Source organism: Neurospora tetrasperma (assembly GCF_000213175.1).
Source record: "Neurospora tetrasperma FGSC 2508 unplaced genomic scaffold NEUTE1scaffold_81, whole genome shotgun sequence".
Taxonomy (NCBI): domain Eukaryota; kingdom Fungi; phylum Ascomycota; class Sordariomycetes; order Sordariales; family Sordariaceae; genus Neurospora; species Neurospora tetrasperma.
This window is the reverse complement of record NW_009799179.1, coordinates 9,600,456-9,627,994: the sequence shown is the minus strand read 5'-3', so window position 1 is coordinate 9,627,994 and position 27,539 is coordinate 9,600,456. Positions and strand designations below refer to the sequence as shown.

The following is a 27,539-nucleotide window of genomic DNA, read 5'->3' as shown; positions in this document are numbered from 1 at the left end:
TGCCTGCAACTGAACACCGGCATTGCTGCTGTAATACAGTAACACGGTGTTACGGCGTATTTAACAATACCAACGAGACCCATCCGACGAGAGAAACAACCAGTGAACCATCACGTTGTTGTCGTGGTTGTTGTTATTTTAGTGGTTTCATCCCAGTCAGGTTCATTGCCTTGAACGCCGACGACGAAAACAAACGGGCGCGTATTCACTCAGGCTTCGGTGAGAGCTTCGTGGTTGGCTGTTGACTAAGCTCCTCCATCGGAAACCAATTCGTATTACGGGAAGTCGTGTTTTGAGCTTCTCCATCCCGGCTGCTGGACATATCCGGGTGGAAACACACACTTTTCATGAACGTGGCACTACTAGTTGCCAAATTCTCGTCCCGGACGTTGTACACCAATAAACACCGATACCTGCTTGCAAGTGCAACACTCTCTCACTCTCACTTCTCACTACTCCACGCTGTGATACCGTGTCCCGCCTAGGTTTTCCTCACTTGCCACCCCCTGAGCCAACTAGACCAACAAGGGCTTCGGAGAGCCTGCCATGTCAACAACCAACAACACCAACACCATGGAAGGCATCATCCAAGGATCCACTACCACAGGCTCAAGCAACGGCAGCGGTGGTCGCGTCAAGGATCCTGTGCATGAAGCGAACCTAGAGCGAACAATTCGCGAACTCAAGCGAATGACGGCAGAAGCCGAGGCGACTTTGAACGAGGTGAGCCGAGCCCCATGTCATGTCAACAAACCCCCTTTTCACTCTCTAATAACACATTCACAGCTAAAACAAAACATTGCCCAAAATGGACCACCACCACCCCTCAACCCTCTCTCCTCCATGCACCTCTTAACCCGCGCCTACACCTCCCTCGCCGAGTCGGACCCAACTCCCCTCCTCCCCTTCCCAGACTCCGTCCTCCCTGCCCTGCTCGCCATCCGCAAAACCAGTCAAACCATCACCCAAACCAACTCTTACCTCTCCTCTTCCTCCACCCTCCTCGACCGGCAAAAGCACCATCTCGAAGACTTGAAAACCGAAGTCCGCGAGCAGAAGGAGCTCCAAGAAGCTCTTCAGGCTCGCGTCGAATTGCTCAGGAAAGGGATGGAAGCAAAGAAGGAGAGGACGCCCGAGGAGCTAGCAAAAGAGGAACTGGAAAAGATGGAAGAAGAGCGGAACAGATACGACGAGGAGACCAAGAAGCTTATCAGAGAACTAAACTGGTTCATCGAGGAGTACCTTGGCCCGTTACTGGCAGCGGAGGAAATGGGCGGGCCGGTGGTAGGAGAGATGATGGACTTGGATGCCGAGGATCTGGAGGCGGGATTTAATGCGAGGGGCAAGTTGAAGAAGGCCAAGGCGAAGAAGACGGATGAAGAAGAAGAGGGGGATGGAAGGCAGAGGAGGATTGATGAGATTTGGGGTGCCCAAAAAGACCAGCAGGAGGGGAGACAGGGTACTGGCAAGAGAAAAAGGGAGAGGGATGAGGCGAGTGCGGCGGGAGCGGAGATGAGGAGTTTAATTGAGAAACTGCTGAATAAGAGCATGGATGCCGGAGGGGATAGTTCGGCGGCATATGTGAAGATCGAGAGGGAGACGGCGGCGGCGAGGTTTTTGGTCAGAAGCAAGGTGGCAGTTTTCCACCCGAGGGATGCTACGAGGTTGAGGTTGGTGGATTTTGGGAGGGAGTTGGATGATTAGGGCAGCCACGGTCATGGAAGTCTATCATCGTGGAATATCTAAGGTATCTGGCTCGAGTCGATCTTTTGAGGTTACAGACCTAGTCTTCCTTGGGCTTCAGCTTCATCACCCTCTTCCTTTCTGTTGCCTTTACCTCAAGCCATTCTCCCGGCAGGCAACGCACTGGCCAAGAGATTTTGGACCCCTGAAATCAATCAATTTACGCGTCCGTCCGACGCGTCACCCAACGCGCTTACATTCAGCTTTGGCTGCGCTTTTGCTTTGCTTTTGCGCCCGCAGTGTTGCCGTCTCCCCACTATTGAAACAGCTGCGTTTCCTCCTCCTCCTCCCTCGCGCAGCAGCAAATCAATGTTTGTTGCCCGCCGTCTTCTCCTCTCTCGTTCTTCTTCTTCTTCTCTCTCAATTGTTTCCCAAACCACCACCACATTCAAACACTTCTTCGCAACCATCACACCAATGACCACCGGCACCACCGAACCTACTGCTACCTCCTCCCCTCCCGCCAAGCGCATCAAGACCTCCGCTGATTCCTCCTCCCAAACCACCGCTACCGCCACTACCACCGCCGCCACCATGACTGCCGATACCCAGACTCCCGTTACCAAGGTCGACCAAGCTCCTCCTCTCCTCATCAAGAAGCTGTCCGACAAGGCCCGTCTGCCCACTCGCGGCTCCGCCTTCGCTGCTGGTTATGACATCTACGCTTCCAAGGAGACTACGATCCCTGCGCGCGGAAAGGGTCTGGTGGATACGGATATTTCCATGGCTGTTCCTGCTGGGACTTGTACGTTTTCTTTTAATATCCTCACTTTCCCCCTTCTCCTCTGTTTACTTTTTCTTTTATTCTTAATTTGCTTCGAGTGCACCTCCGGTGGCCACTCCGTGGAGGCCCTCCGGGGGCCCTCCGGGGGTGTCCTCGCTTCGCTCGCTTTCTATTCCTTCCCTTCCCGTCCCTTTCCTGCCCTTCCCTTCCCTTCCTTTTCCTTATACCTTCCCTTTCTTTACATTTCCTTCTTACCTTTCTACCCTCAGAATGTTCGCTGACAGAAAGCAACACAAAAAACCATAGACGGCCGCATCGCCCCCCGCTCCGGCCTAGCAGCCAAGAACTTCATCGACGTCGGCGCCGGCGTCATCGACGCCGACTACCGCGGCCAAGTCAAGGTTCTCCTGTTTAACCACTCGGACGTGGACTTTGCCGTCAACGAGGGCGATCGCGTCGCGCAGCTGGTTCTCGAACGCATCTATACCCCCGAGGTGGTCGAGGTCGAACAGCTGGAGGAGAGCGTCAGAGGCGCGGGCGGGTTCGGGAGTACGGGCGTTAGTTCTAGTGTTGGGGAGCAGGTGAAGAACTAAGAAAGAAAGAAAACTGGTTCCTGTTTTTTTTTTTTTTCGGTCGGAGGAAAAGAAAAGAAAAGAAAAGAAAGGGGTTAGGGGTATGAAGCGATATAGATGGACGGCGTTTCGGGAAATCTGGCAGAAACATTGAAAGGTATGACATGCATATGATACTACGGAGTGGTGGACATGGACACAAGTATCGGTGATCAATACCTTGTGTGAACGAGCAGGGAACGAACGAACGAACAGCTTGACGTGCAGCGGAGGTACTTTGTCAGGCAAGCTCTGGATTTAATGGTCCATCTTGGATCAAAACTCCATAACTCTTCTTCTAATCCAATTCGTGATGTACGAAGTATGTATAGTGTGGTATATACCTTGGTCAGGACATTCACCAACCAACTCCCTCCCCCAAAGCTCCCGCAATGCTATGCCCATGCTCTGATCTAGCTTCTATGGTAGAATAGAATAGAATAGCGCCTCGCTCACCAACAGCAGATCAACAATAACTCCCGCTATCCAATGCTGTTCCCGTCATCCCACACCCCTTCTATTCCTCGCTCTCTCTCTCGCAAAGATAATTGGATAACCAATCAGAACCAAAAAAAAGCTAAGAGCACTCTATCCTCCTAGCCCTAAACTCCACCTTGGGATGCCTCAAACTATCCAGATGTCTGACCAGCCTCAACTCGGCCGCCTTGCTCTTCATCAAATGTAACCTCTTCCTCGCCTGCACTTCTTCTTCCTTTTCCGCTTCCTCCACTTGTTTCCTCCTTCGTTCTGCTTCTTCTTTTATCCTCTCTTCCGTCTTTTCCCCATCTTCCACGCCATTGCTATTACCATTCGTCGTCGTCGTCTGTGTCGAATCCAACCTAGGTTTCTTATCCACATGTCCATCTTCAACCGACTCATGGCCATTCGCATGTCCACACCCATTAACACCATCTGTCTTCGCTTTTTCTCTCTGAAGCTGCTCATCCACAAACCCCTTAGCCCTCTGCACCCTTCCCTTCATCCCCTCCGCCGTCTTCGTCAACACCTCGTGCATACTCGCCAACACCTTCTCCGCGGCCTTGGCAAGCGGCAGGTCCAGCGCGTCCACTGAATCATCTGACAACCACGACTCCCGTTCCGTCAAGTCTCCTTCGGTGTTATACACCGCTTCTCGCATACGCACGAGCATCAAGGCGGAAAACATGTCGCCCGTGCCGGAAAAGTAGCAATCGATGGCGGGGAAACTAATCTGGAAGGCGCGCGGTCGGCGGGCAGAAGTCATTGTTGAGCCGACTACGCTGAGGGTTTTGGTGCGGGGCGGTTGTGATTGACCTTGGCCTTCTTCTTGGGGTGTTGGTGTGGGCGCCGAAGAGCCGGGTACAGAGTTGGGCATGGTGGAGGAGACGGTAGTAGCGCCGGGAAGGGAGACGGAAGTGATGATGATGTGCGGGATGGCGTAGCGCTCGTGGAGGACGGAGATGGCGCGGGTTAGGGAGGGCATGTCGATTATTTTGACTTCTGATAGGAGTCTGTTTGTTTGTTAGTTCGATCTAACAAGAAGAAAGTAAAGGGAAGGGAAGGGGAGGAAAAGAAAGGTACGCACTCAGCCTCGAATTGGTTCGGGAGTATCAGGTCTGCATACTGCACCAACCCTTTGTATACCGGCACTACATCCTGCGCGACGTACAGACTGCCGTTATCGCCCATCACGGGGTCCAGCACCCAAAAGAAACTTCCAGGCTTCCCGCGGGCTTGAGCCTTTTCCTTAAGTTCCTTCGCTATCTCCCCCACGGCTTCCAGCGCTGGAGCACCGGGGACGTACCCGGACAGCATCATGTCAAAGTCATCGAGGTAGGACTGTTTGAGTCCGCGGTACAGGTCGGTGATTTCCGAAGCGGAAACGCGCGTGCCGGTGAATTGGCGGTAGCCCGTGTGGTTGCTGAACTGCACCGTGTTGAGGGCGGCGACGTCGCAGCCGAGGGATTGCATGGAGAAGACGGCGATTTTGTTGCCTACGTAGCTGAGGGTAGAGACATTGATGTTAGCCAATGTTTTTCTCTTCTTCTTTTCATTCTGTTCGCTCTCGTCTCGTCTCGTCTTGTCTGGTTCGGACTCGGCTGGTCTAGTCGTCATCGAGGGAGGCCGGCGCAAAGCTTGTAGGTGAATCGGAACTTACCCGGAGACAACCTAAACACCCTCAGTCAGCAATTGATTCAACCTGAAGTCAATTGAAAAGGAGAAGTAGACTTACATGGCTGGCGACCGCCAACACGCGGGTGTCAGGGACTGGAGGCTCTCCGTCGCTCATGGTGACCTTGGTAGAGTACTTTGTATGCGATTCGGCTTCTGGTTGTTGTAAAGGAAATATCGGACTCGAGAAGTGTTATAGAGAGGTCCTTCGTTCGAATTGGTTATGTTCGGGAGATGTACTGCGGCGTAGAGTGGCGGCGCAAAGGATCTCGATCGTTGGTAGAGAGAGGTACGTAAGCCGAGTAAGCCGAGCTGACGATTCAACGAACGGTCTGTCAATTGGTGGTATAGATCGTCTCTATAAAGAATAGTCTGCCGCTTAAAGTCTCGACGATATGTTGAGAACTGGTGCCAAAGTTAAAAGATGTAGAGAATGTTTGTTGTTGTCAAGAGGACCGAGATCTGTCTCGAACTCGCAGAAGAAGTCCGAGGAAGGACTGGATGATCACCGGGTCAAGAAAAGATGGAGGAAAGATTCCGGAAAAGAACTAAGCAACACTATGACACAACAAATGATTCTGACCCTAGACCTAGTCAGTCAGTCAGTCAGCGGTGAAAGAAGAAGACCGTATATAGCCGAAAGATCTGTTCAATTGCAAATAGTATCATCAAACAAATAGACTGCGATATCGCCCTCTTGTGCCACCCATTTGCCCACATCTTGATTCGAGTCCCTAACGGTCATGGCACAGGGCCGGCCAGTCAATGACTCTTTTTTTCCAGGAACCACCCATGCCCCGCCAAAAAGTTTCCTGCAGGGCGGGTGTTAGGGGCAACTTGAATGCGGAGTCCATTTAGCTGTTGGGCGCGCCCTGGGCTGTTGTAGGCGGGAGGGGACGTCACGCAGGTGGTGGGTAGGTAAGTTACATACATTGAACGAACAATGCGGGGAAGTTGGTGAACACCAGGACCTTCATCGGACGAGAAAAAAAACAGTCGGGTGGAAGATTTCTGGAAAACACGCCGACTGACGGGAAGTGGTGATGTCAGAAGGGTACTTGTGATTTAACATACTTCCGAGATACCTACATTCAACGCCAAGCTGAACTCCCGAGAAGCGATGATTACCGTAGTGATACAGGGCGGACAGTTTGCCGATATCAATGTTAGAAACCATCAGACAAAAAAAAAGGAAACGACAACAGCATCGGGCTCCTTGGTGAAGGTCTTGTGTTGGAGGCCATCGCAATATTCATTGACACCTCGTCGTCTCCCCTAAGCATTCATCTTCGCAGCAGAAAGAAAGAACAAAACGCCCTCTAAAACATTTGTGTGTACTAGTGCCAGACTCTTTCAAAAACACAGATTTCTTTTTCTTCATATCCCTTTTCTTCTCCTCATCACTGCATCAATCCTTATCTTCTACATGACTGCATTTCTCCTCCTCCCCATGATTTTATAACAACTCGAGGTATACATGAAGGCATAGTTTCGTGGTGTTGTCGTTCGTAACAAAGATGTGGTTCGGTTGTTGGAGGTAAATGGGGCGTTTACTCCTCGTCGCCAATCTGTAAATCACAACCAGTTAGCATCAGACCTAACACCGGAAAATGACAAACAAAGACATACCTTGGGCGCAAGATAGAACCTCAAATAGCTGCTAGCCGAAATGTTGTACTCGACCAAAAGCGGCACCTCGTTGGAAAGGCAGATCTTGACCGTGCTCGACAGCGCGCTCGCCTTGCAAAAGTTGACCAGGTACTTAAGCGAGAAAGTAAGGGAAACCGGCTCGCTCAACTCAATCTCGATATTCTCGCTGGGTTTGTCGACATTGGTGTGTTGACGGAGGGTAATGCTGCCGTTGCCAATGTCGCCCTGGCAGCTGAACTTGACGCCGTCCTTGCTCGCCTCAATGTTGACGCTCTCGCTCATGGCCATGAGGTCGGTGGTGATGCGCTTGAACTCAGAAGACGGCATGCTGATGGTGGCCGCGTACTCGGTATCCGGAATGCCCAGGTGCTCCTGGTCAATGTCCATGAGCTTGAGGTCGTACTCGGAGATACGGTCGTTTTCGGAAGATTCGAAGACGAGGTTGAGCACGTCGGGCGCGTCCTCGGCCTTGAGCGTCAGGATGTCCTCGTTTTGGGCGGCGCGGAGCACCTTGGTCAGCGACGTCAGGTTGACGCCGAGCGCAATGTTGCGGTCGCACCGGAAGGGCGAGAAGGTCTCCGTCTTGAGCATCATGGACACAAGCGCGACGTGCGAGTTGTCCATGGCTTGCAGGGCGATGCCCGAGTCGTTGCAGTCGAAGTTGCAGTCCTGCACGAGGTCCTTGATGGCGTCGACGACCTGGACATCACCGTCATCATCATGACAGAGTTAGTGGGCGTCTTCTAGCTGGGAAAAGAAACAGACAGCTCTTGACAGAAAGAGGACATGACATACCTTCTTCAGGATCGACGCCTGCTCCAACCGTGCTTCAAGCATTTCTGTTGTTGTGGTAGTCCTCCAGTCAGCAACCCATCACTTCTGTTCTCCAGCTTTTCTTCCTAGAGCCAGGTCAAGCAGGCAGCAGGCAGCTTCACGCTCAGACAGAGACGACATACTGATGGATGTGAATTACCGAACTCGACGGGGAAAAAAAAGACAAAGAGGTAAGAAAATATGCGCGCGCTGGGTATCACTTTCGGGAGAGAGAGGCGCTCGTGGTTTGACGAAGAAAGAAGAGAGAAGAAAAGATTTGGATTTGGGAAGAGTTATGGTTTTGTTCAAAAAGCTGCAACAGGCAGGCAGTGGACGATAAAAAGAGAGGAACCACCAATACAGGTGGTGGGACACCCACTTCGCGACTTGACGCGCCTGCTAATGGCAGCTAAACGCGCTGAGCCGGGGTTAGGCTTAATTGATTTACCGCTTCTGGCTAGCTCCCGGTGCACGGTCCCGTTCTCCAGCGCTGTTAGTCCGCTTTCAGGCGCAATCTTCGCGTTTTCAGTGGGAGCTGCCCTGAATCCCCTCTTTCTTTCTGTTTGAATCGTGTCTCGACGGCAATGTCGAAGGTATGCTGCTCACTTCAGTTCCGATGATATGACTTCAACTATTTGACTCCCTCATTTCTGCTCGAACTCTACCTCCATTCTCCAATATATTTTGATTATTACATTATTCACCTATCTTACACCCTCCCCCAACTCAAAAAAGAATTTGTTGCAAAATGCCCGCCCAAGATCGTCTATATGAAAGTGTGTAAACGCCGTTAAATTCTGTATCCCACATTGCTCGCTTGCCTGCCCCCAGCTTTCAAATATTCCCATGGTCTGTGTATCCGTCAAAACGCCTTTCTACCCAAGGTTGTTGTTGTTGTTGCTGTTGAAGAAAACTGGCAAGCTGGCCTTCTCGTTGTTGTTGTTCTTGTTCGCCCCTCTCTTTTGTCTGCGCGCACTGCCATGATGCCATGCAAGAATATAATGGTCAAAGAAAGAAACCCCGAAGAAAAAAAAGAGAATGCCGCAGAGTTTGTCTGTCGTCATAAAGAGATCCTCGTCGGCGCCGCACTCCTTCCGTTTCCCCCGCCTGGCCCCATGGTTGTATGTCTCTTCGGCCTCAAATTAATCACCATCTCCAACTCCTTCAACATGCCCCTACTCGCTTCTGCCTTCTCCCTCTGCATTGCCCTCGTCTCTCTCTCCTCCTTCATTTTCACCAACCTCTCTTCCCTGGTCAGCATACTTCTTGGCCGAGCCGATAGCGCAACCGCCTCAAACACATCCGGCTCGTTGGGACTTGGCGAAGAGTTTCGTGTGGGAGACGTCTCCCCGGTGAGCGCTTTCAGCGCATCCTCCGCTCCGCCACCGGTTTCGTTCTCTTCGCCGACAGTGGTCAACCCGCTCAGAGAGGTAGCAGGCGAGTACAACATGCTCATAGACGAAATACGTTTCTCGTTGCGGTCGATTCCTGAGGCTAGCGCAGCCTTGCCATCCTCCCAAGCTTGCTGCAGCATCTTGAGGTCCTGGCCGATAGACTCGTATTGCGACATGAGGTCGAGACCAACTTCAGAGATATCGTCGGCTTCGTTGAGTGCTTTCTCGGATTCTTCACGCAACAGTGCCAGCTTGGCTTGGAGACCGCGGATGCCCGTCGATAGAGAGTTGAGCTTGCGGAATTGCGTTCGGCGTTTCTCGCGGTTGGGGGAAAGAGGGAACTTGGTTTCGGGGATGGCGGGGAAGCCTGGTCTTGTTAGCTGTTGTGTTTGTGTAGCGTGCAATAATACGGGATGAAACTCACTCTCTTCATCGCTCAAGATGAGACGAAGCCTCTCGTAGCAATCACCTGTCAGACTGCTCAGCTGGCTGAGACACTGGGCCGCCGTCGACCAACGCACAAAGTCGCTGTTGTCTCCCGTAGCCTCGAACGCAAGCAAAGCGCAGAGGAGCAGCTTGCGGATGGTATGGAACCGAGCAGCGGCAATCTTGAGCACCCGTAACGACTCCGCCTCATCCGTTGCGACCTCCGGAAACCCTTGCATTGCATCGGAAACGTCAAAGTCGGTAATGTCGTAAACGTCGTAGTACTTTTCCAGATCCAACTGTTCCGAAAGTCCCTTCACGGCTGTTGTCACTTGGATGTAGCTCTTGATCATATCGGCAAACCGCTGCTTGAGAGCTTTGCGCAGGCGTCCGCATCGTCTCGTTTGGCTTCGGTCTTCGATTCTGCTGATAGGCGGTAGTGGTGCGCTCCTGGTTTTTGTTAGCCGCAGTTAACCCCAATATCCTCCGGAAGACCACACTCACAGCCTATACCCCCTCGACACCAACTCAACCTCCTGAATCAACGACAGCGCCGCACTAGTAGCACTATCCCAATCCTGACTCTTCGCCACAAAAGTAGCAACCTCCGCCAGCGCCTTGTTCCGCACATATCTCAGCCACTGCTTCCGGATATAAAAGTGCGCCACCAATCCCACCGCAACGGCAATCACGACAGCAACCAGCACCCCCTTTTTGGTCAGACGAGCATATCCTCCCAAGCACAGCCACCTTATCCCCAACGCCACCACCAACGCTCCCGCAGCCGTCGCTATCAGCCCCGTCGAGTTCGGTAGTACGACATCGTTATTTTGCTCTTTCGAAGCATCGGCATCTTGATTTCGGTAAAAGTGATTAAGTCCAGCAACCGAGTGTCCACTCAACAACTGCGAGGCGACGATCGTATATCGAAACTGCTCGATGAATTTTTGGTTGTCGGCGCGGTCTATCCTCGCTGTTACGGCCTTCTTTTCACCACGAACAAACGTCATTAGTTCAACACACATGGCCCCTATGATTTGAGCGTAAAAGATCCTTACAGAATAGGAGTCATGTAGCGAGCCGAGCGAGCTGTATCGCTTCATGCGGTGTGGGATCTCGAGTTGTATTGGCTCGGGGGCGTTCTTTCGGAACCGCTTGCGGACCATGGGGCGGCCTACGGGAGCGAAGTTGGGAGAGGAGGGGGGTGAGATGCTGTGTTCGGAGAGGCGGTCATCGTGGGCATCGTGGAATTGGCCATTGTGGTCGGACTCGGAGGCTGGCGGTGTTGACCAGTCATTGTTGCGTGTTTCTTCGCCTTGATCTGTCATGGCAAGTAAGTATTGCTGTGCTTTAGAGATGGACAGTGAGTAGGTAAGCGAACCCTTGAGATAATTGGCAAGAGGCTCACAATCCTGAATTACGGTCTCCATGGATGCCACTACGGCCGGACAACGACTCGGACAATGACGGGACTCGGACAAGAGAACGGGAGAGGAGCATCCAACAAAGAAACGGGAGGTCGGTATGTGGTGCTAGCTCTCCATCTGACGCCAGGCGGCACTCTGAACAAGGAAGAAAGAAAGAGGAGTGTGCTTGTCCCCTTGTTTCGACGGAGTACAGATACCAGGCCGGCGGCACCACGCAGTTTCCTTGTTTCAAGTCCTGGTTCCTCCTTCGATCGTCTTTAATGTCCGTAGTTCTGCAGAGCTAAAGCTAGGCGTGGGTCGGTGTGGCTGAGATCTGGGAATCGGTGGGTTTTCTTGGTGTCGCTTATGCTATGCGAGGTGGTCGAGACGTGCGAAAGCAAAGTGCGGCGCAAGGTGAGATGTTGGAGTACCTAAGTAGTGTTGGTGCTAGCGCTGTCGGTTATCGGTGCATATGCCCTTTTGTCTTTGTTGTTCCGTGAAACGTTGTCAAGATTCGATCGATCGTGGTTTATCGTAGTTTGGATGGTTGTATGTTGTTGTCGATGTTGAAAAGGAGTGTCAAGGTTCAGTTGGAAATTGGTGTAAGTGACTACAGTATTGATGACCGCTTGAAACGGGGTTGTCGTACGGGAAACGGGCAACTGGCGACGTCCGAGCCTTGAACGAGCGAGCGGCTGGCGTTGTCCAAAATGAGAAATTGTAAATTGTGACAAGTGCCAATACTAGTGGAATGATTATCAGTTATGGAAGCCTTTTCTTCTCCATGAATTTAGTGTTTCTCTCCACAGCTGAGTCCCAAAATAACATAGTTGATGGTCCTGGGGATGCTCATTAAAAGGTCACAGAACCCTGGCAGATGACGTGAAATTTGACGCCACTCGTTCTGCAACTCGCGAACCAAGGGGGGTGGATTCTGTATCTTACCGTCTTTGCTGTGATGATCTGCTGCCCGTCTCTCTCCAGTCCAGTAACCAAATGCCAGCAAAGTAAAAAGTTGGAAGATTAAAAAAGGCCCAACGTCGCACAGTTATGTCACTCCCAGGAGTGATCCATAGACCATGAGCTCAGCCTTGATATCGGTGAAGAAGGGGGTCCAACAGAAATAAAAAAAGAGACAGGCTGGGAGATCCAACCATCAATCCCTAGGTTGAAACATTTCAGTTGAATGACACCTTTTCTTCAGGAGGCTGGACCGCTCGTTCCGTTGTTACGCTAGTGCACCTTGAACCCTGGAAATTACCTCGACACATGCCAGTGTCGCCGCGTCAACGTCGCCGACGCCGAGAGGCCAGGAATGCTGACAAGACGGTAAGAATACGATAAGATTACAGTACAACGGATCGACGGCCCAAGGCTTCGTTCTTCGTTCCACCGGAAGCCGGCAATGGAGCCGGAGAGCCGTAAAGGTTCTTAGCAGCTGAAGCCCTGCCACGTGCGCCGTTGCCTGCCGGGATCAATTCTGTTGTGCATGGCTCTCGGGGCAGGCATCCACTGTCATTGAACAGCTCCAGGCCAGCTCCGTTTCCCTGACGTTGGCCATCTGGGGCGAGCTGGGTCACTAATTGACACGCAATTGATCAACGACACCATCCAGACCAGACCACGGGAGTGTACTACCTATCACCATCCTAACGACCCCACGACGTGAAACGAATTCGCCGATACTTAAAACGAGACATAACGAAACAAGCGAAACGAAACAAAAGCGACGAAAAACAAGACGACGATCCGGGGTAAATTGGCTGGTTGCACATCAAACCCCCGCCAAGAAATCAACAGCACCCAAGCTCTCTTCCTGTCGCATAGTAGGCCTGGCGCCAGATACACGATACATCACCATCCGTTGAATCAAATCATATTCACGACAAGATACCCAAAGCCACCATGCTATCCGAACGAGACTTCCAAATTTCGCCCATCGTGCAGGAGAGCGTGATGCACAACTCCAAGGTTCGTTTCATTGTCACCAGCTCCCCATACCATACCTTTCTTTCCCCCCGCTCAGCTGCCCGCTCTCCATCATCCACCAACCCAGTCTCCCCCTCTCCCTCTCCCCTCTCCCCTTCCCCTTCCCTCCCAAACAAGAACTAACACATAAAATCACAGGCCCTCCAAAACCTCCAATCCCTCTCCGCCTCCCTCTTCGGCATCTCCGCCGGCATCCTCGGTCTCGAATCCTACTCTGGCTTCCTCTTCTACCTCTTTTTTTCGTTGCTCACTTCCTTTCTCATCTACCTCGTCCGCGTCGCCCCTTTGTCGTCACCAAAAGAGTACAAAGATAATAAAGGCACAGGCAACGGACTGGGGAGCGGGGTAGGCGGCGTCAAGAAATATTTCCGGAGTGGGTTCGAGTTTTGGGCGGGCGGAATCATGAATGGGTTTGCGGGGTTCGTGTTGACTTGGACGTTGTTTTATGGGTTGGTTAGGGCTTAGTTTTGTCAGGCTGGGCGGAGGAGGGAAAGGGGGGTGGAAGGGAAGGGGAGAAGAGGAGGGTAGAGGGTTGGAGGTGGGATGTGGGAGATGGGAGATGGGATGTGGTCATGTGTGGAAAGACGTAAGAGGGAGGAAAAAGAGGAGGAATGAAAGACAGTGTTTGGCTGAGGACGACATGGGAAACTGCTACGTGTGTTTTGACGACGTGGAATGCGGAAGCACGATAGGCAGAGGAATAACGAACATGATGTTTTGGATGGCAAACACGGGTCTTGCGTTGAGACCTGATCATGAAACTGGAAGCACGTAATGCTACGAAACATCACGACATTGGTTTATACATTACCCAGCCGGGATAACACCCAATGGAGCCGTTGTTTACAAACAAAACACAATTCACCAATGCTAACAAGAACACTATGCTACCCAGACACTATCTCCGTTACATCATCTAACCAGCAACAGCTTCGACAATACCGACAACATCAAGAACAATAAACAGAATTACGCTATGACCAAAGCAAAAACAATCAACTCGTATCCAAAGCGACAAAAGAGCAAAAAAGACTCGCTGTCACACTTACTCATATTCAAAAACAAACCATAGGAAACAACACAGATCACTCAACAATCTCAACAACCCTCCCTACAAACCCCTCCAACCGCGACGACCGATCCCGACTTCCATTATCACCCAATATCAAGATCCTCGAGCCCAGTTCGATCCACTCGCGATTGGAGAGGAGTTCCAGTTGGACTTCGCATCCCTTCTTTCTTGTCTCCTCGCCATTTGGGTCTAAGCCATCACCATCACCATTGCCCGCGTGCAAAGGGTCTTTATAGGCATCTTCACCCTCCCCAAAGGTAAACACGTCCCCATCACCTTCCTCATTCTTACCCGTAGACTCGGGAGAAAGAGAGGGACTGGGAGTGAGACGAGTGACCCTCACCACCCTTGCAGACGCCCTAACGCTGGCCACGTAGACGTTGACCAGACTTCCCACCGTCAGCGATCCAGCCACACCCTCGTCCTCCGCATTTCCATCACCATAGGAGGAACCGTGGTTATCATCCTCAAAAACCGCCGTGACCCCACTAGCAGCCTGCAAGGTGGTAGACGACATGTGTTTCCCAGGAACAGCGAGGACCATACCCTTTCTTATCCTCGCTGCCCTCTTACCTCCTGTGCCATTCCCATTCCCATTTCCATTGCTTGTCTCTGCAGTGTTCGGGTCACGGTGATCAAACACCATCCCTATACTACCCACCTGCCCGGCCGCCAGTGTTTGCACCGGCAACTGAAGGTTACGGATAGACACCACCTTGGCGGTGTGCCATTCGCCTTTTGCCGAGGAAGCAGACGCCGACGGGTTGGACTTGGCCGATGAGTTAAGGCGGTTGAGTTCAGCTGATGACGGGTTTGCTTCAATATCAGATAGGGTAGGGCGGAGGTGACTGTCACTGCCCGTGGCCGTGGCCCCTACTGCGCCTAGCGAAGGAGTAGCTGGGCTGGGCGTGTCGCTGATATCGTCAGACGAGGAAGATGAAGGAAAGGGACCGACGACTACCGTGTCTCCTATCGACAGGCTGCCGAAGCGGAGATAGCCTGCTACCACGGTGCCGAGGTCTGTTTCCTCGTCTGAGTCGCCTGTTGCTAGCGATGAGGATGCAGCGAGATTGTACTGGTCTTCAATGTGGAAGAGTGAAGCAGGCTGCTCAGGGTTTAGAGCTGGGCCGGTGAAGTCGTGCGCGGTTGGGGTGGGAGGCAAAGGCAAGCCCTGGAGTAAGGCGTGCAGCATGCCTAGGCCGCGCCCATCGACGGCGGAGGTGAGAACTATCGGGACGACTGATAGGAAGTCACCGTTGGAAGCAAGTTGGTCGGCGATCTTAGCGACGGCTGCTTCCTCGGTTGGCGAAACATGAGTAAGATCGGAAGGGTTGGTAGCGTCGGCTTTGAGAATAACTGGAGTTCTACCGGCTCGCTTGATGCCGGTGAGAACTTTGTTGAGCGTCGACACGATGGACGGCTTGGATGCGAGATCAAGTTTGGTGATGATTATCGCAAGGGGCAGTTTAAGTCTCAAGCATAGCTCGAGGTGGGCGGAGGCTAGGTCGATGCCATTGCTGCCACCTGTTGGAGTGGTTCCCGGAGCCGGGGCGTCAACGGAAGGGGAAGCATCGCTGCCGTCGGCTGCTATGCAGAGCAGTGTCCAATGCGGCGCCCAACCGACGGTACCGCGAAGGATGGTCCTACGATATCTTGGAGCTCCGGCCGAGTCCACTAGGTAGACCAATCGACCGTCTCTGGTGAAGTCATGAACGTCGATCCAAGATTCAACTCCGCTGTGAGCATCGTTGATGATTTCGTCTTCATGGTAACCGACCAGTGCTTGAGCCACGGAAGAAGTGACGCCCGAAGCTACTTCATGAGGGTGCTTCAGCAAAATGAGCCGGCTTTTTCCACGGCCATTATCCAGTGAGCCTTGAGACAAAATGCCCAGAAGCGTAGACTTCCCAGACGTAGTCGGCCCCGTAAGCGTAACGCGCAACTGGTTCGCGGTCAACGGACCCTGTTTCATGGTGGGCAAAGCCGAAGGCACAGTACCGCTAGCTTGAGCAGTCAAATCCGGCATGATCAGCGCTTCAGCCACCCATAGCTTGTCCTTGCGTCGTGACTTCCGAGGTTCTTCGAATAAGGAATCCCCAAGCTCATCCGAAGACTCGATCCATTCGCACTCGCCCACAATCACCATCCTCAGCACGTTCATGTTGCACCCCAAGCTCGCCGCCATGACCCTCAGGTTTGCCAAACTTTCATCCAGCTCATCTCTCGTCAGCCCGACAAGTGTGCCGTCATCTGCCACCCCAATCTCATACAGCGCACCTCTCGATGCCTCCAGCCCCGGTAACAGCTTTCCCAGCTTCACCTTCCCATCCCGCTCCAGCTCATACGGGGCCGGCAGTTTTGGGATCACCAGATCAACAGCCGCGGAGCTGGCATGGTAAGGACAAGATTGCTGGAGTCTCCAGAGCAACTGGGTAGTCAAGTGCTCGAAACGGTCCTGTCTCGTTGTGGTTGCGCCTGGGCCACCTCCGACAGAAACGGGAGTTCCGCGTAGTGACTTGGACGTAGGATCATAAGGCAGTGGTCTGCTTTGGGTTGAGCCGCAGATCTTGGCTGTTGAGGTGCTGCTGTGCTCGTACTTGCGACGAGGGCGGAGGAGAAGGTGGAGCTTGTATTCGGTTGGACCCTCTTGGGGCTCGGCTTCTAGACGGGTGATGCCATTGTAGTCGGAGAGCAGACCGGTTTGGATGACGCCGAGAGTAGTAGGGGTTGAGGAACGGGCCTCCGGAGTGGAGCGCCGGCTGGGCCCTTCGGAGGATTTGAGCCAGGGAGAGGAGACTCGCGGGGGGTTGGGATCAAAAGTGAAGACGGACATGTTGATTTGGAATTGTTCGCTGGTAGTGTGATTGATTGGGGGGTGGTAACACCTTTGAAGTTTGGATCACAAACTCTGGTTGATATGTGATGTTGAGCAAGACGGTTTAACAAGCAATAACAAATATCAGCGAGTCTCGTGGTGGTGATATCGGGGATAATGAACTAGTATTGCACGATGAAGGGATGTGTTATAGGAGGATAGTGTGTATATTCGGGTAACCATTTTGGATGCTGTAGAGCAAGTTGCTCGGTGTCTGGTGATGTTGGTAATAAGAATAGTGGGTGGTTAGGTGAGGTCCGTGGAAAGGGTCCTAACTGGGTGCTTGTGGCAAGACCACTACTCTGCTTAATTGGAGATGGAGAACATTGCGGTGACGGGTTCCGTTGTTGACTTTTCTTTGAAATACAATATGGAGAATGCAAGAGGGGGTTTTCTCAAGTCAAAAGTGAGGTTAAAGAAGGAAATAAAATGTGAAAGGTGTTTGGTCGGTGAGTGACGCATCAATGTTGCCTTCCTCTTTCGTCCAGCGCTAAATGCTTATGGCGGTCTGTGCATTGTTGGGAATAATGGTAAGTATCTGAATGCTTAGATTATGTAGGTACTACTGCCCCCCAGGCATTCAAACCAGTTCCTTTCATTCTAAAGAGATGAAAGATGGCGTCATTTGATGTCTTTCGGTAATCTGATCTTATTGCAAGTATTTGATTCCAGAAAGACGCAAGCAGTTGCCTGGTTATCTGCTAGGTAGCCATTGTCGGCATCTCGTATTGTTTAATACATACAGCTGGTTACATACGGGTTCAATACCTTGGCACAGTTCTGCAACGTGGAGCTGCAAACAACACCGGACCACAGTTGAAGCAGAAAAACCAGCGGCGAGTTGAGAAACTCCTGGAATTGTACTATCAGCTTTTTGCATCAAACTTGGTACAGTATCAAGACGGAGTGCCTGGCGCTTGAGTTGTGCAGAGTGCGCATCCAAGTCCCGCCCTGAAAGCGAATGTTCCATGTTCCTGCAGTGTAAGGTAATTCTCAGCTCCTTCCTCACCATAACTGTATCGGCTCCTGCCGCTCCTCCGAACAGAGCACTAACACCACGGCAATTAAGGCCACTGCCATGGCAGTTATCCGGTACTTGCACAACTGCCACCCAACCGCCATTTGCCCGCAATCAAATGCCGACCAGCTGGTCATTTCTTAACAGCAGCTGCCGCAAACCCTCTGGATTCTGCACTCCAGGCAAGCTCGGCAGGCTTCGATGCCGTCTCTTTGTTCGAACTTTCCAAAACCAGTCTCAGCAGGAATTCACTTCATTGATCAAGTAACGAGGGGCGAAGGCGAAAGGCCATGCCGACGGGGAGCATTTCCTGCCAAAAGAACACCACCCGGCAACTCTATTTAATTGTTGCCCGTTGGCCTCCCACGGCCTCATCTCAGCCATCCATCACCGAACTAGGTGCGACAGCGACCACCAGCAGTTCGATACCCATCATCCATCAACATGGGTCACAAAATGTCGAAACCCCTCCGGCAGGAAGCCGATATCTCGGAAAAGCCCAAGCCGGCCCAGAGATACAGCACTTGGGGATCCACGACCACATGGAGAACCAACACTTGGGCCAGCCGTGATGCCGACCCCGACCTCGAAGCTCAGATGCAAACGGAGAAGACGGAGACCAAGAAGAAGACCAAGAAGAAATCAATATGGCGGTCGTTGGCGTGTGGGATCAAGGTAAGCATTTTATCGAATACACACATAGCATCCAAATCCCCAGCACTAGCACAGTCCAGCCCTAGCCTGCGACACGTTCAAGCCCGCTTTCCCCTGGATCGCCCTTCTCCACTGCCCTTTCCTGTGCATTTCAGCGTCTCCCCCACCACTCAGGAGCCAGGAACCAGCGGAAAAGGAGGCCCCATGGACACCATCCATGTTTCGACTTCCGTTTGACTGGACCCTTGGAGGAAACATCAGACAACATCTCTTGACTGGTCTGGACATGGGGTGACGATGAATGCCGGCACGTCCACCGCCAAGAGAGCCAGGAATGGTCAACACAGCCTCAACACCAACCAGCCCACGGACAGTCTCGCAAAAAGAGAACCAAAAAGGGCGAAATCTCAGCATGGGCGAGACGCGGACACAGCGGAAGCAGGCCATCCGTCGGTGTTAGTGGTCAACATGTTCCACGCCGCCATTGGCGTAACAGAAACACCTGAAAATGGCTGCTTACAGGCCAAACACACAAGACCCGCAAGATCCGTCCACACTTTCCCTCCCACTCGGTGGCCAATGCAGGCATCTCCAGATCGCCCCCTGCTGCTGCTGCTGCTGCTGCTGCTGCTTCCTGCAACTTGTCTACATACCTACACATGAGCATGGGACCTCCTTGCCAACATGGTTACAACGCTTGTATTACGGGCCTTCCCCAATCATTTACAGCACTCCATCGGCCGTCGGAGGAAGCACAGAAACCTGGAACGCTCTCCAGACACCAGTCAAGACATTCGGAAGTGTTCTCCAAGCGGGAACTACTTGTATCCCCCTGTTTCCCTCATGCTCATGGATTATTCTCCCTAAAAAAACAAACCCTCCATCCATTTTACTCCTTTTCTCCTTCCTCTCGTTCCAGTTCCACCGCATCCTGTCAATCACAACACATCAGTTTCCATCTCCTTGACATACCCATTGTTCCAATAACTTTAAGTGTACTGAGTATTGTAATCATCACAGTTTCCCAAAATGGGCTGGTCATTCGGACGAAAGAAGAACAAGGAGGCCGCTGCCGCCGAGAACCCCTATGCCCAGCAACCATCGGCCGATCCGTATGCCAACCAGCACGCGAGCCCTGCTCAGTCTCAATCTACTCTATCCAGCACCGCTAGCAGTGGTCCGTCCCCGTACCAGAACCAACAAGCTCCTCCTCCTTACTCCGCCGGAGGTCCGGTTCAGCAGCCGCCTGCTGCGGGTAGATACACGAACGAGAGATTCGGCACCACGGATAAATATGGTGATAACCGATACGATACCCCTTCCAGCAGCCACCAGAACCCTTATGCGCCCTCAACCAGCTCCAACTACAACTCGGGCGTTTCTGCTCAACCGTCTTCCAACAAGCAGCAGTACCCGGTTACATATGGCGACAACAAGCAGCCCGGACAGATTCCTCCTGATGGATATGAGCCGTCCCCCCAGGAACTGTATGGCAACAAGTATGGTGTGCCACAGGAGGAGCTCACGGAGGAGCAGAAGGAGGATGTGGAGTTCACTGATGTCCGAAACGAGATTGTGAATGAGCAAAATGCCACCATCAACACTTTGGATCGGACCATGGACACGAGTTATGCTGCTCTGGCGAACATGCGCAATGCACGACAACAGCTGAGGGAGCAAAACGAGAGGTTGCTGTATGCCAAGGGAAACATTGACCACGGAAGTTAGTTCTTGCCATGTATACCAAGTACGAAGTAGTGAATGACCTGAAGCTAACACCCTGCTACAGCCGCCCAAGCCCGTCAGGCCAAGGAAAGGGTCAAGGAACTTGAAAGAGTTAATCGCTCCATGTTCCTGCCTGTCGGCCACAGCAAGAAGACGCTTGACAGGATGGATAGGGACCGCCTTCAAGCCGAACTTGAGGAGAAGGAAATCCGCGAGCAGAACGCGCGCGAGCTCTACAAGAACCGTTCACAGGCGCAGATGGCCAACATGAAGCCTAAGAAGCTGGGACTTGGCGGCGGCGCTGACAACAAGAAGAAGTACGCGCTGGAGGATGATGAGGAGATGGACCACAACGAGAACGCCATCAACACCAAGATTGCGCTGATGGAGCAAGTTGCCGAGGAGCTCAAGGACGGTGCCCTGGATATTGGCGCGGGTCTGGATCTCAGTAATAGGTATATTGAGACCATGACTGAGAACGTAAGTGTTTTGTGTTCGGGGAGAGGATGCTGGGAAGAGCAAGATACTAACAGTTGCAACAGACCGATAGACTCAACATCGAGGTTCGCAGGAACAAGATGGCGCTCGAAAGATTTTAAACAAGATGGTTTGGCAGGTCGGTACGGTTGGATGGTTTGGAATGGCCGGAGTTTGTTGGTCTTAGGTTTTGCTGCGAACATGTGGTACACGCTTTCTTCAATGTTGATGTTGACATTGTGGGTTTAAGAAATGTTTATCAAACAAGAACATTTCTGCGGTGAGTCCGGTGTAGGGTCCCTCCTCAAATGATGGGTTCGGGAAACATGTTAGAACGCACGACGTTGCAATGATTCAGTAAATATCTACTATGGTAATCAACTAAGTCATGTACTTTTGGTGTCCGTATATGGTGATGTGTCTCTCACTTTTGACTCCTATCATGTGCTATTGTTTTTCACAAGTCAGTGTTCAGCCTGAGGTATTACTTTCATGAACAATGAATGGTACCATCCTCGCCTCTCTCCAAAGTCTCTGCGTCCTCTTTTCTTCAATTCAACGATTATGCCCTGTTTTCACGCATACCAAAAGCGTTCGCTCCGCTCTTCTAGATTATCGTTTTACTAGTACCTGGACCTGGTACATCACTAACATCATCACCCCTTTCTTTCCTCTCCTCCTCCTTAACAACCTTTCGGCCACCACCAGATGCTCCGCACAAAGTCTACCTTCTCTCAACTTACTTACCTCTAACCTTCTCATCAAGTGTATATCAACAAAGCCAAATAGTCATACTACTAACACACATGTTCACTCTCTTCAACACCTAATTACACCTAATTACACCTAGCTAAACTCGTGTTGTCTGCCTTGTCTTGTCTATTTTATTTTGATACAAGCCTATTAAGTACGGTAGGTAGGTAGGTAGGTAGGTAAGTAGGTACTTTTATTACCTGTCACGATTCAATAGCCTTTTCCTTTTTCCTTTTTTTCCTTTTTTTTCTTTTTTTTTTTTTTTTTTTCTTTTCTACCTCTAGCTGCTACCTGTAGATACCTTTAGATACCTTTAGGTAGCTTGAGGTACTTCTAGGTAACTACTGCTATGAAGCCTAGGTATCTAGTTACCTAGGTAGGTATCATATTTAAATTCAGATTCAAAGTCACAACATGAACCCGGCCGGGTATGGTTCCAACAAAACAAAGATGATGAAATTGTACAGATTCGTCTTTATTCACTTTCAGTCCATAGGGGGAAGAAGTTAGGAGATGCCAGATGAACAATTACCGTTAATTTGCTAGGGTCGTCTTTAGAGATAACCTTTGTAGAGTGATTATTAAGGTAAGGAATGGGGACAGGGGCAGAGGATTGGTAGAGGTTATGGTGCTGTGACTGCGAGGTGAAGACGGGTAGGGTGGGTAGGAGATGAGGAATGAGAGATGGGCAGTGCAAGACTGGAGACGAGAGATGAAAGATGGGCTGGGCGGGAGGTGGGTTATGTACAGTGTAGACGATTAGAACCAGCTTGGATGTCAAGATACAGATAACTAAGGAGCATAGGTATGTGTTTCAATGTCCTGTAGATGATGATGAATAGTCCTACCATTCGTCCTTTCTGGTTTTACTGATGTTTGGTCCAGTTCGGAATAGATATCATCCAGCACACGAGGGGTACAAAGCTACAACCGAAAACCACTATTAAATTAGACAGGAAGACCTTACTACAATAAACTGAACCACAGTCTTGAAAGTGGCCTTTCAGAACGGCTCGGCACCGGGCACAGTAAATCAACTCCCTCTTCCCCAAATCCTCTCCCTCCACCTCCTCATCACCAAAGCCACAATAAGAAACATTTTCCTACAAAAAGAAAACAATCCAAGTATTAGCCCACCCATCCTCTCCAATAAAAGAAAAAATTCAAACCGGATTTTAAAAAATCAATTCAAACTTGCATCATCATCACCACTTCTTCCTCCCCCATCGGCACCCCTCTACTCCCTTCCTCCTCCTTCTTCGCCCACACCCCCTCCGCCAGCTCCAGATCCTCCCGATTCTGCCTCGTCTCCTCCATCATCTCCATGTACCCCCTCTCCAAATCTCCCACTACATCCACCACTTCCCCCTTGGCATTCAACCAATCCCTCCTCACCCCCAACTTCGCAGCCGTCTCTCGGTGGCTTTGCGCCGTGCACCCCGCAAAACAGCCGCCCACGCCCTTGATTCGGTGGTCACTAAACCGCGGATCGCCCACTTGCAGAACCGTCTTGACGCGCTGCGCGGCAATGATGGAGTAGTCGTGGTTGGCGCTGTGGTTGGCGGTGATGAGGTCCTTAAAGACAATGGAGAGTTTCAAGGCTTCGCGGAGACGGTTCAGTTTGAAGAGGGTGAGGCCGTGGCGCTCGAGGGAGACGAGGGTGTGGGAGTGGGTTTGGCCGTACTTTTTGGATGCGAGGGCGAGGGCGTTGCGGTGGACGAGGAGGGGGCAGGGGAGGCGGGGTGGTGGTTGCTGTAGTTGTGGCGGCGGTTTGTTGGTATGGGATGATGATGATGATGGTGAGGGTAAGGATTCCTGGAACTGGAGACCAAGTTTGGCCAAGGATTCCGAGGCGATTAGGGTCATGATGTCGTCGTCGCCGTAGATGTCTTTGATTTCGTCGTAGTGGGCCCACAAGAGGTCCGTCTTCTCGTGGAAGGAGAGCGTAGTGGAAGAAAGGATCTCCTTGCGGTAGGCGTCTTGTTTGTGAATGTCCATTTTTTCGTCGACGAGCTTGTGTTTCTTGCGATAGTCTGCCTTCATCTTCTCGATTTCCTTGTATATTTCATCTTGTTCTTCCCAGGTCAGGTTCGCGACGGCCTTGGGGTTTTGACCCCTCTCTATCCAGTACTCTGTTTCGATGATTTGGTCGCCACAGGGCTGGAGGTATTCATTGTCAGACTTGATGCCGCTTTCCCAGATCATCTCGTCGGCTCTTTCGAGGGCTTCGAGTCGGCCTTCGGGGTATCCGGCTTCCATAAGGAGATCGGCTAGACGGCGGAGGGAGGTAATCACACGCCTGCAGTATTCTCCCGCTTCTCTGGGTGTAACGTATTCTTCGGAATCCGTCTCAATAACCTTACCATTTTCCCGAACGTACGAGACCCTGTCCCGTTTGAGACAAATGTATCTATTTCGCTCGTAGGCCTCAAGGAGCGTCATGTGGGCCTTGTGCCAGTCTTGACGCTTAACGTAGAAGTCACCTAGTCGGTCAATGGCTTCGATGGCGCGTCCTTCGTCCAGCCAGCTATTCTGCTTGTATCGTTGGATAGAGGAGATCAAAAACTTCTCTGCTTCTTCCCAGTTGCCAACGTTTTCATTGGCGAGGGCCCAGACCTTGTCGTAGTGAGCTTCACGGTACAAATCACCGATAGCTGTTGGAGGTGCGTGTTCGTTGAGTGCGAGGCCGTGCGGTACCACTTTTGTCCGGTAGCTGAACTCTTCCGGGCGAGACAATTCGGGTATAGACTCAAAGAGGATGCATCGAGCGGAGAGCGCGTACGACTCCTTCTCGGTGAATCCGTATTGGTCTTTGGCTGAGGTGTCCAGTCTGTCTCTGGCCCAGGAGTGAACTAGCACGTGCATGGAAAGCGACCGATGTCGGTCTATCCTCACGAGAGAAAACTGTTTGAGGATGTTGGCCCCGCGGCGGAACCAGGTCGGATCCCACTTTCGGTCCTCGTCGAGCTCAATGATGATATTGGCGTTGCGGTCGGTGTCTCCCCCAAGTTGCTGATCAATGGGAATTTCTTGCTGTCCCTCCTCCTCGAGCTGCTCGCTTCGCCAGTTGGCCGCTCTCATGAACATTTCTTCGGGTATGTTATCGTAGTGATAGAAACAAATGATGTTGAGAATCTTTATGGCTGTTTCGTAGTCGCGTGCGTGTTGATCTTCGTTGATCCTTCGGGATTGCCTGCGAAGGGCGAGATACGACAAGTCAAAGGTGACATATACAGCCGGATCACCTTCCATGTCTGTGCCTGTCGTTGACTCCTGCCTCTCCCTCAGCAATTTGTCCCGCCTCTTTCGAAACTCCGTAAGGTAGTCTTCAATGTTGCGCTCTGTCATGTGGATGTTGGCACCGGCTTGGTCAATGGCCAATGGCAGACAACCCAACTCCTTGACTAGAGCCGTACACTGCTGCCGCTCTTCCGGATCCACGATCGTGCGGTGAAGAGTTTTGATGAAGAAGGTAGTGGCTTCATCATCGTCCATCTCGCGGACTTCCGAGACAGCCTCTGGGCCTAGCCTTTGAAGGAGTGTGTTGGTTCTGCTAGAATATAGCAGATTCCCTCTTCTAGGAATAATGTCGTTGTACTGGCCGTACTCGTCGCCCTTGTGAGCGTAATTATCGAAGATGAGGAGCCATCTGCCATTGGAGGCATTCATCCAGTTCAGGACCACCGCCTGAGATTCTTCGATCTTGTCTGTTTGTATCCCAAGTTTTAGTGCGATATTGTGGTAGCTTTGCTGTACTGTGTTTTTGTTGGTGGCATCAAGCCAGAAGACGTGTTCAAACCTAAGGTACTTCAATGTCAGTGAAAGTCCAGAAGGGTGGCAATGTTCAAAGAAACATGTTACCTGTCTCCGTGAATCTCGGCAAACCTCAAGGCGATTTGCGTCTTTCCGATACCGCCCATGCCCCAGAGAAGATATTCCCGGCGCCGCTGGTTACGTCCATCTGGGTCTGATAGCAACACTTTCGCCATATTCCTGAGAATGTCAGCCCTTCCAGTGAAGAAGTTGCTAGACAATCCCATTGGACGAGCTTGTAGCGACATGGCCACCGCACTCTTTTCCAGCTGACCTGTGCAAAATAAGTGTCCGAATATAAACGGCAACAGTTTCTAGAAATAAATGGTGAACTTACAGACCAAGCCGATCCACGCTCCTTCTGATTTCCTTTCAGCAAGTATCCTAGCCACCTTTTCGATTTGCGCTGCGACTTCAGGAATATCCATATACTTTTCCGTCATCTTCTCCAACATCTTCATCTTCTTGTACTCGGGTAGTTTGACCGCATCGGCCGCGCCAGGAACACTGAAGCGAAAGTATGTCTCGTTCCACCCATCGAGGAATCTGGCAACATCGATGTGCTTGGGATCAGGGTCCGTCAAACTGTCCTTCATCACTTTACCCATTCGCCAGCCCCAAGAAAGACCCTGGCCGAACCACCGACCAGACCTCCTGAGGGTCTTGTCCGCCTTGGTGCCGCACCCAAGGCTCAGGATACATCCCAGCTTGAGGGTCGGATCCAAAGATGTGCCCGCCTCGTTCAGGACTTCGGTGATGGGGTTGTTATACCCCAGCGCGCCGTCAAGGAATTCTTCCGGTACGTTATCGTGGCTGATGGTCATCGGGGCAAAGAAGGTCGGCGCTGCGGAGGTCGCTCGAGCTGCTTCCCAAATCTTGCAGTTGCTGTATTTCCGGTCTTTGGAAGAGTAACTGCGAAACCGCCGTGGAGGACCGATCTTTGCGGAAGTTACGGCGCAAACAAACGCCTTGCAAGTGGTTGGCTCGTCAGTCGGGTCGTACATGAGCTCGCTAGTTCTTCGCTCTTGGACGAGCTTTTTCACTACTGTTTCGAGTGCCTCTGCTCCGTACTTTGCGCTGATCTCGAGCCTCTTTTTGTTGTGCCTGTGGAAAATGACTTTACCCAAGTCGTAGTACTTTGCCAGAGCTTCTTCAGTGGTCATGCGTAGCCTGCCAAGCAGAATGGCGACCAGTCTGTGGGAAAGAAACAGGTCAGTCTCAGGGAAATACCCCCTCAAACCAAAGAGATAGGAAAAATATACCCTCCAGTGCTGGTTCCGCCCATAATGTGGAAGTACTCGCATGGCTTTGGCAGTTCCTTGAAACCCTCAATTTCCTGCACCCTCTTCATGATTCTGTGAAGCATCACCACCTCCGACAACCCACGAACTCCTCCACCGTCTGGTTGGTACCGACCGTCGTTAGCTTTGTTGTGAGAGAAACACAGGCTGAGACATACCTAGGGAGAGCAAGTTGACCGGGCCATCGATTCTCTGGTGCCGTTTCCCTTGATGAACCATCTTGCCTCTTTCTTTCTTCCACTCTTTCTCTCAGCAAGAACTAGCAGTATCCCCAAAGAAAAAAGAAAACCAACGCAAAAGGGTATCACAAAAAGTAAACAATCAGTAGAAAAGTCGTGAACAGCAACGATATCAACCAACCATCAAATCATGTCAGCAACCAAGCCATCGCAATGGTTGAAGTCCGAGGAATGGGAAAAAGCGCCGTCACCATCTTCATATAATCAATCCCACCCACCGTCACAGTTGCATTTCTTCTTCTTTTTGTTCGGCCGCCCACATTTGTCCACCCGACCACTCGACCCCTTCCCTCTCCTCCCCCTCCCCAGTCCCCCTACCCCTGTATCCGTTGGCGTTCAGCCTGACTCCTCCTCCAAGGTACATGCAGATCAACCAATCCATGCTGCAACCCGCCCCCAAGTCTCACGGTGGTCTATCGTCGAATCGAAACCGTCAGCGCTTAAGGCGACCAAAGCCACTGGGCATAGCCGCAGCGTTACATTGCAGGAGGGGCGGTAGGGAGGGGGGGAGGGCGCCCCATGGTACCGCGGTTGGCACAGTGAGCGAGCGGGCTATCGACACCGTTCAGGTCGAGGAAGTTCAGGAGAGGATGCTCGCGGGGATACATATTTTCGGAATAAGGCACCTGTCATCGACATCCAGGTTCTGTTCGCTCTGGAGTTGTGCGCTGATTAGGGCTGTAGATAGTGTTTTTGTTGTCATCG

General features: G+C 51.7%; 10 protein-coding genes across 10 annotated transcripts; 5 read left to right on the top strand and 5 right to left on the bottom strand.

Moving 5' to 3' along the window:
- Positions 1-348: 348 nt before the first annotated feature.
- NEUTE1DRAFT_150996 (uncharacterized protein) lies at positions 349-1,704 on the top strand (the record flags this gene model as incomplete). The annotated part of the gene is made up of 2 exons (XM_009859041.1): positions 349-723; positions 787-1,704. The coding sequence occupies 2 exons, from the start codon at positions 547-549 to the stop codon at positions 1,702-1,704; spliced, it is 1,095 nt and encodes a 364-aa protein (XP_009857343.1).
- Positions 1,705-2,277: 573 nt separating this feature from the next.
- Positions 2,278-3,060, top strand: NEUTE1DRAFT_53084 (uncharacterized protein; the record flags this gene model as incomplete). Its single annotated transcript, XM_009858406.1, has 2 exons — positions 2,278-2,488; positions 2,774-3,060. The coding sequence occupies 2 exons, from the start codon at positions 2,278-2,280 to the stop codon at positions 3,058-3,060; spliced, it is 498 nt and encodes a 165-aa protein (XP_009856708.1).
- Positions 3,061-3,174: 114 nt separating this feature from the next.
- On the bottom strand, positions 3,175-5,347 carry NEUTE1DRAFT_93356 (uncharacterized protein; the record flags this gene model as incomplete). The annotated part of the gene is made up of 4 exons (XM_009859040.1): positions 3,175-4,568; positions 4,727-5,059; positions 5,216-5,226; positions 5,291-5,347. The coding sequence occupies 4 exons, from the start codon at positions 5,345-5,347 to the stop codon at positions 3,656-3,658; spliced, it is 1,314 nt and encodes a 437-aa protein (XP_009857342.1).
- An 896-nt stretch (positions 5,348-6,243) lies between these two features.
- Positions 6,244-7,931, bottom strand: NEUTE1DRAFT_126986 (uncharacterized protein; the record flags this gene model as incomplete). The annotated part of the gene is made up of 4 exons (XM_009859039.1): positions 6,244-6,797; positions 6,859-7,578; positions 7,675-7,718; positions 7,836-7,931. The coding sequence occupies 3 exons, from the start codon at positions 7,714-7,716 to the stop codon at positions 6,780-6,782; spliced, it is 780 nt and encodes a 259-aa protein (XP_009857341.1).
- Positions 7,932-8,368: 437 nt separating this feature from the next.
- On the bottom strand, positions 8,369-10,942 carry NEUTE1DRAFT_150992 (uncharacterized protein; the record flags this gene model as incomplete). The annotated part of the gene is made up of 4 exons (XM_009859038.1): positions 8,369-9,453; positions 9,511-9,962; positions 10,017-10,833; positions 10,894-10,942. 4 exons carry the CDS (start codon positions 10,940-10,942, stop codon positions 8,753-8,755), a joined length of 2,019 nt encoding a protein of 672 aa, XP_009857340.1.
- A 1,881-nt stretch (positions 10,943-12,823) lies between these two features.
- On the top strand, positions 12,824-13,633 carry NEUTE1DRAFT_134059 (uncharacterized protein; the record flags this gene model as incomplete). The annotated part of the gene is made up of 3 exons (XM_009859037.1): positions 12,824-12,889; positions 13,046-13,252; positions 13,366-13,633. The coding sequence occupies 3 exons, from the start codon at positions 12,824-12,826 to the stop codon at positions 13,495-13,497; spliced, it is 405 nt and encodes a 134-aa protein (XP_009857339.1).
- Positions 13,634-13,992: 359 nt separating this feature from the next.
- NEUTE1DRAFT_115535 (uncharacterized protein) lies at positions 13,993-16,812 on the bottom strand (the record flags this gene model as incomplete). Its single annotated transcript, XM_009859036.1, has 1 exon — positions 13,993-16,812. One exon carries the CDS (start codon positions 16,810-16,812, stop codon positions 13,993-13,995), a length of 2,820 nt encoding a protein of 939 aa, XP_009857338.1.
- Positions 16,813-18,316: 1,504 nt separating this feature from the next.
- Positions 18,317-18,842, top strand: NEUTE1DRAFT_134057 (uncharacterized protein; the record flags this gene model as incomplete). The annotated part of the gene is made up of 2 exons (XM_009859035.1): positions 18,317-18,547; positions 18,597-18,842. The coding sequence occupies 2 exons, from the start codon at positions 18,317-18,319 to the stop codon at positions 18,819-18,821; spliced, it is 456 nt and encodes a 151-aa protein (XP_009857337.1).
- Positions 18,843-19,410: 568 nt separating this feature from the next.
- Positions 19,411-21,122, top strand: NEUTE1DRAFT_74641 (uncharacterized protein; the record flags this gene model as incomplete). Its single annotated transcript, XM_009859034.1, has 3 exons — positions 19,411-20,249; positions 20,316-20,731; positions 20,794-21,122. 3 exons carry the CDS (start codon positions 19,556-19,558, stop codon positions 20,848-20,850), a joined length of 1,167 nt encoding a protein of 388 aa, XP_009857336.1.
- Positions 21,123-22,407: 1,285 nt separating this feature from the next.
- NEUTE1DRAFT_74640 (uncharacterized protein) lies at positions 22,408-26,903 on the bottom strand (the record flags this gene model as incomplete). The annotated part of the gene is made up of 5 exons (XM_009859033.1): positions 22,408-25,280; positions 25,343-25,568; positions 25,632-26,488; positions 26,557-26,695; positions 26,754-26,903. The coding sequence occupies 5 exons, from the start codon at positions 26,812-26,814 to the stop codon at positions 22,670-22,672; spliced, it is 3,894 nt and encodes a 1,297-aa protein (XP_009857335.1).
- Positions 26,904-27,539: the final 636 nt, after the last annotated feature.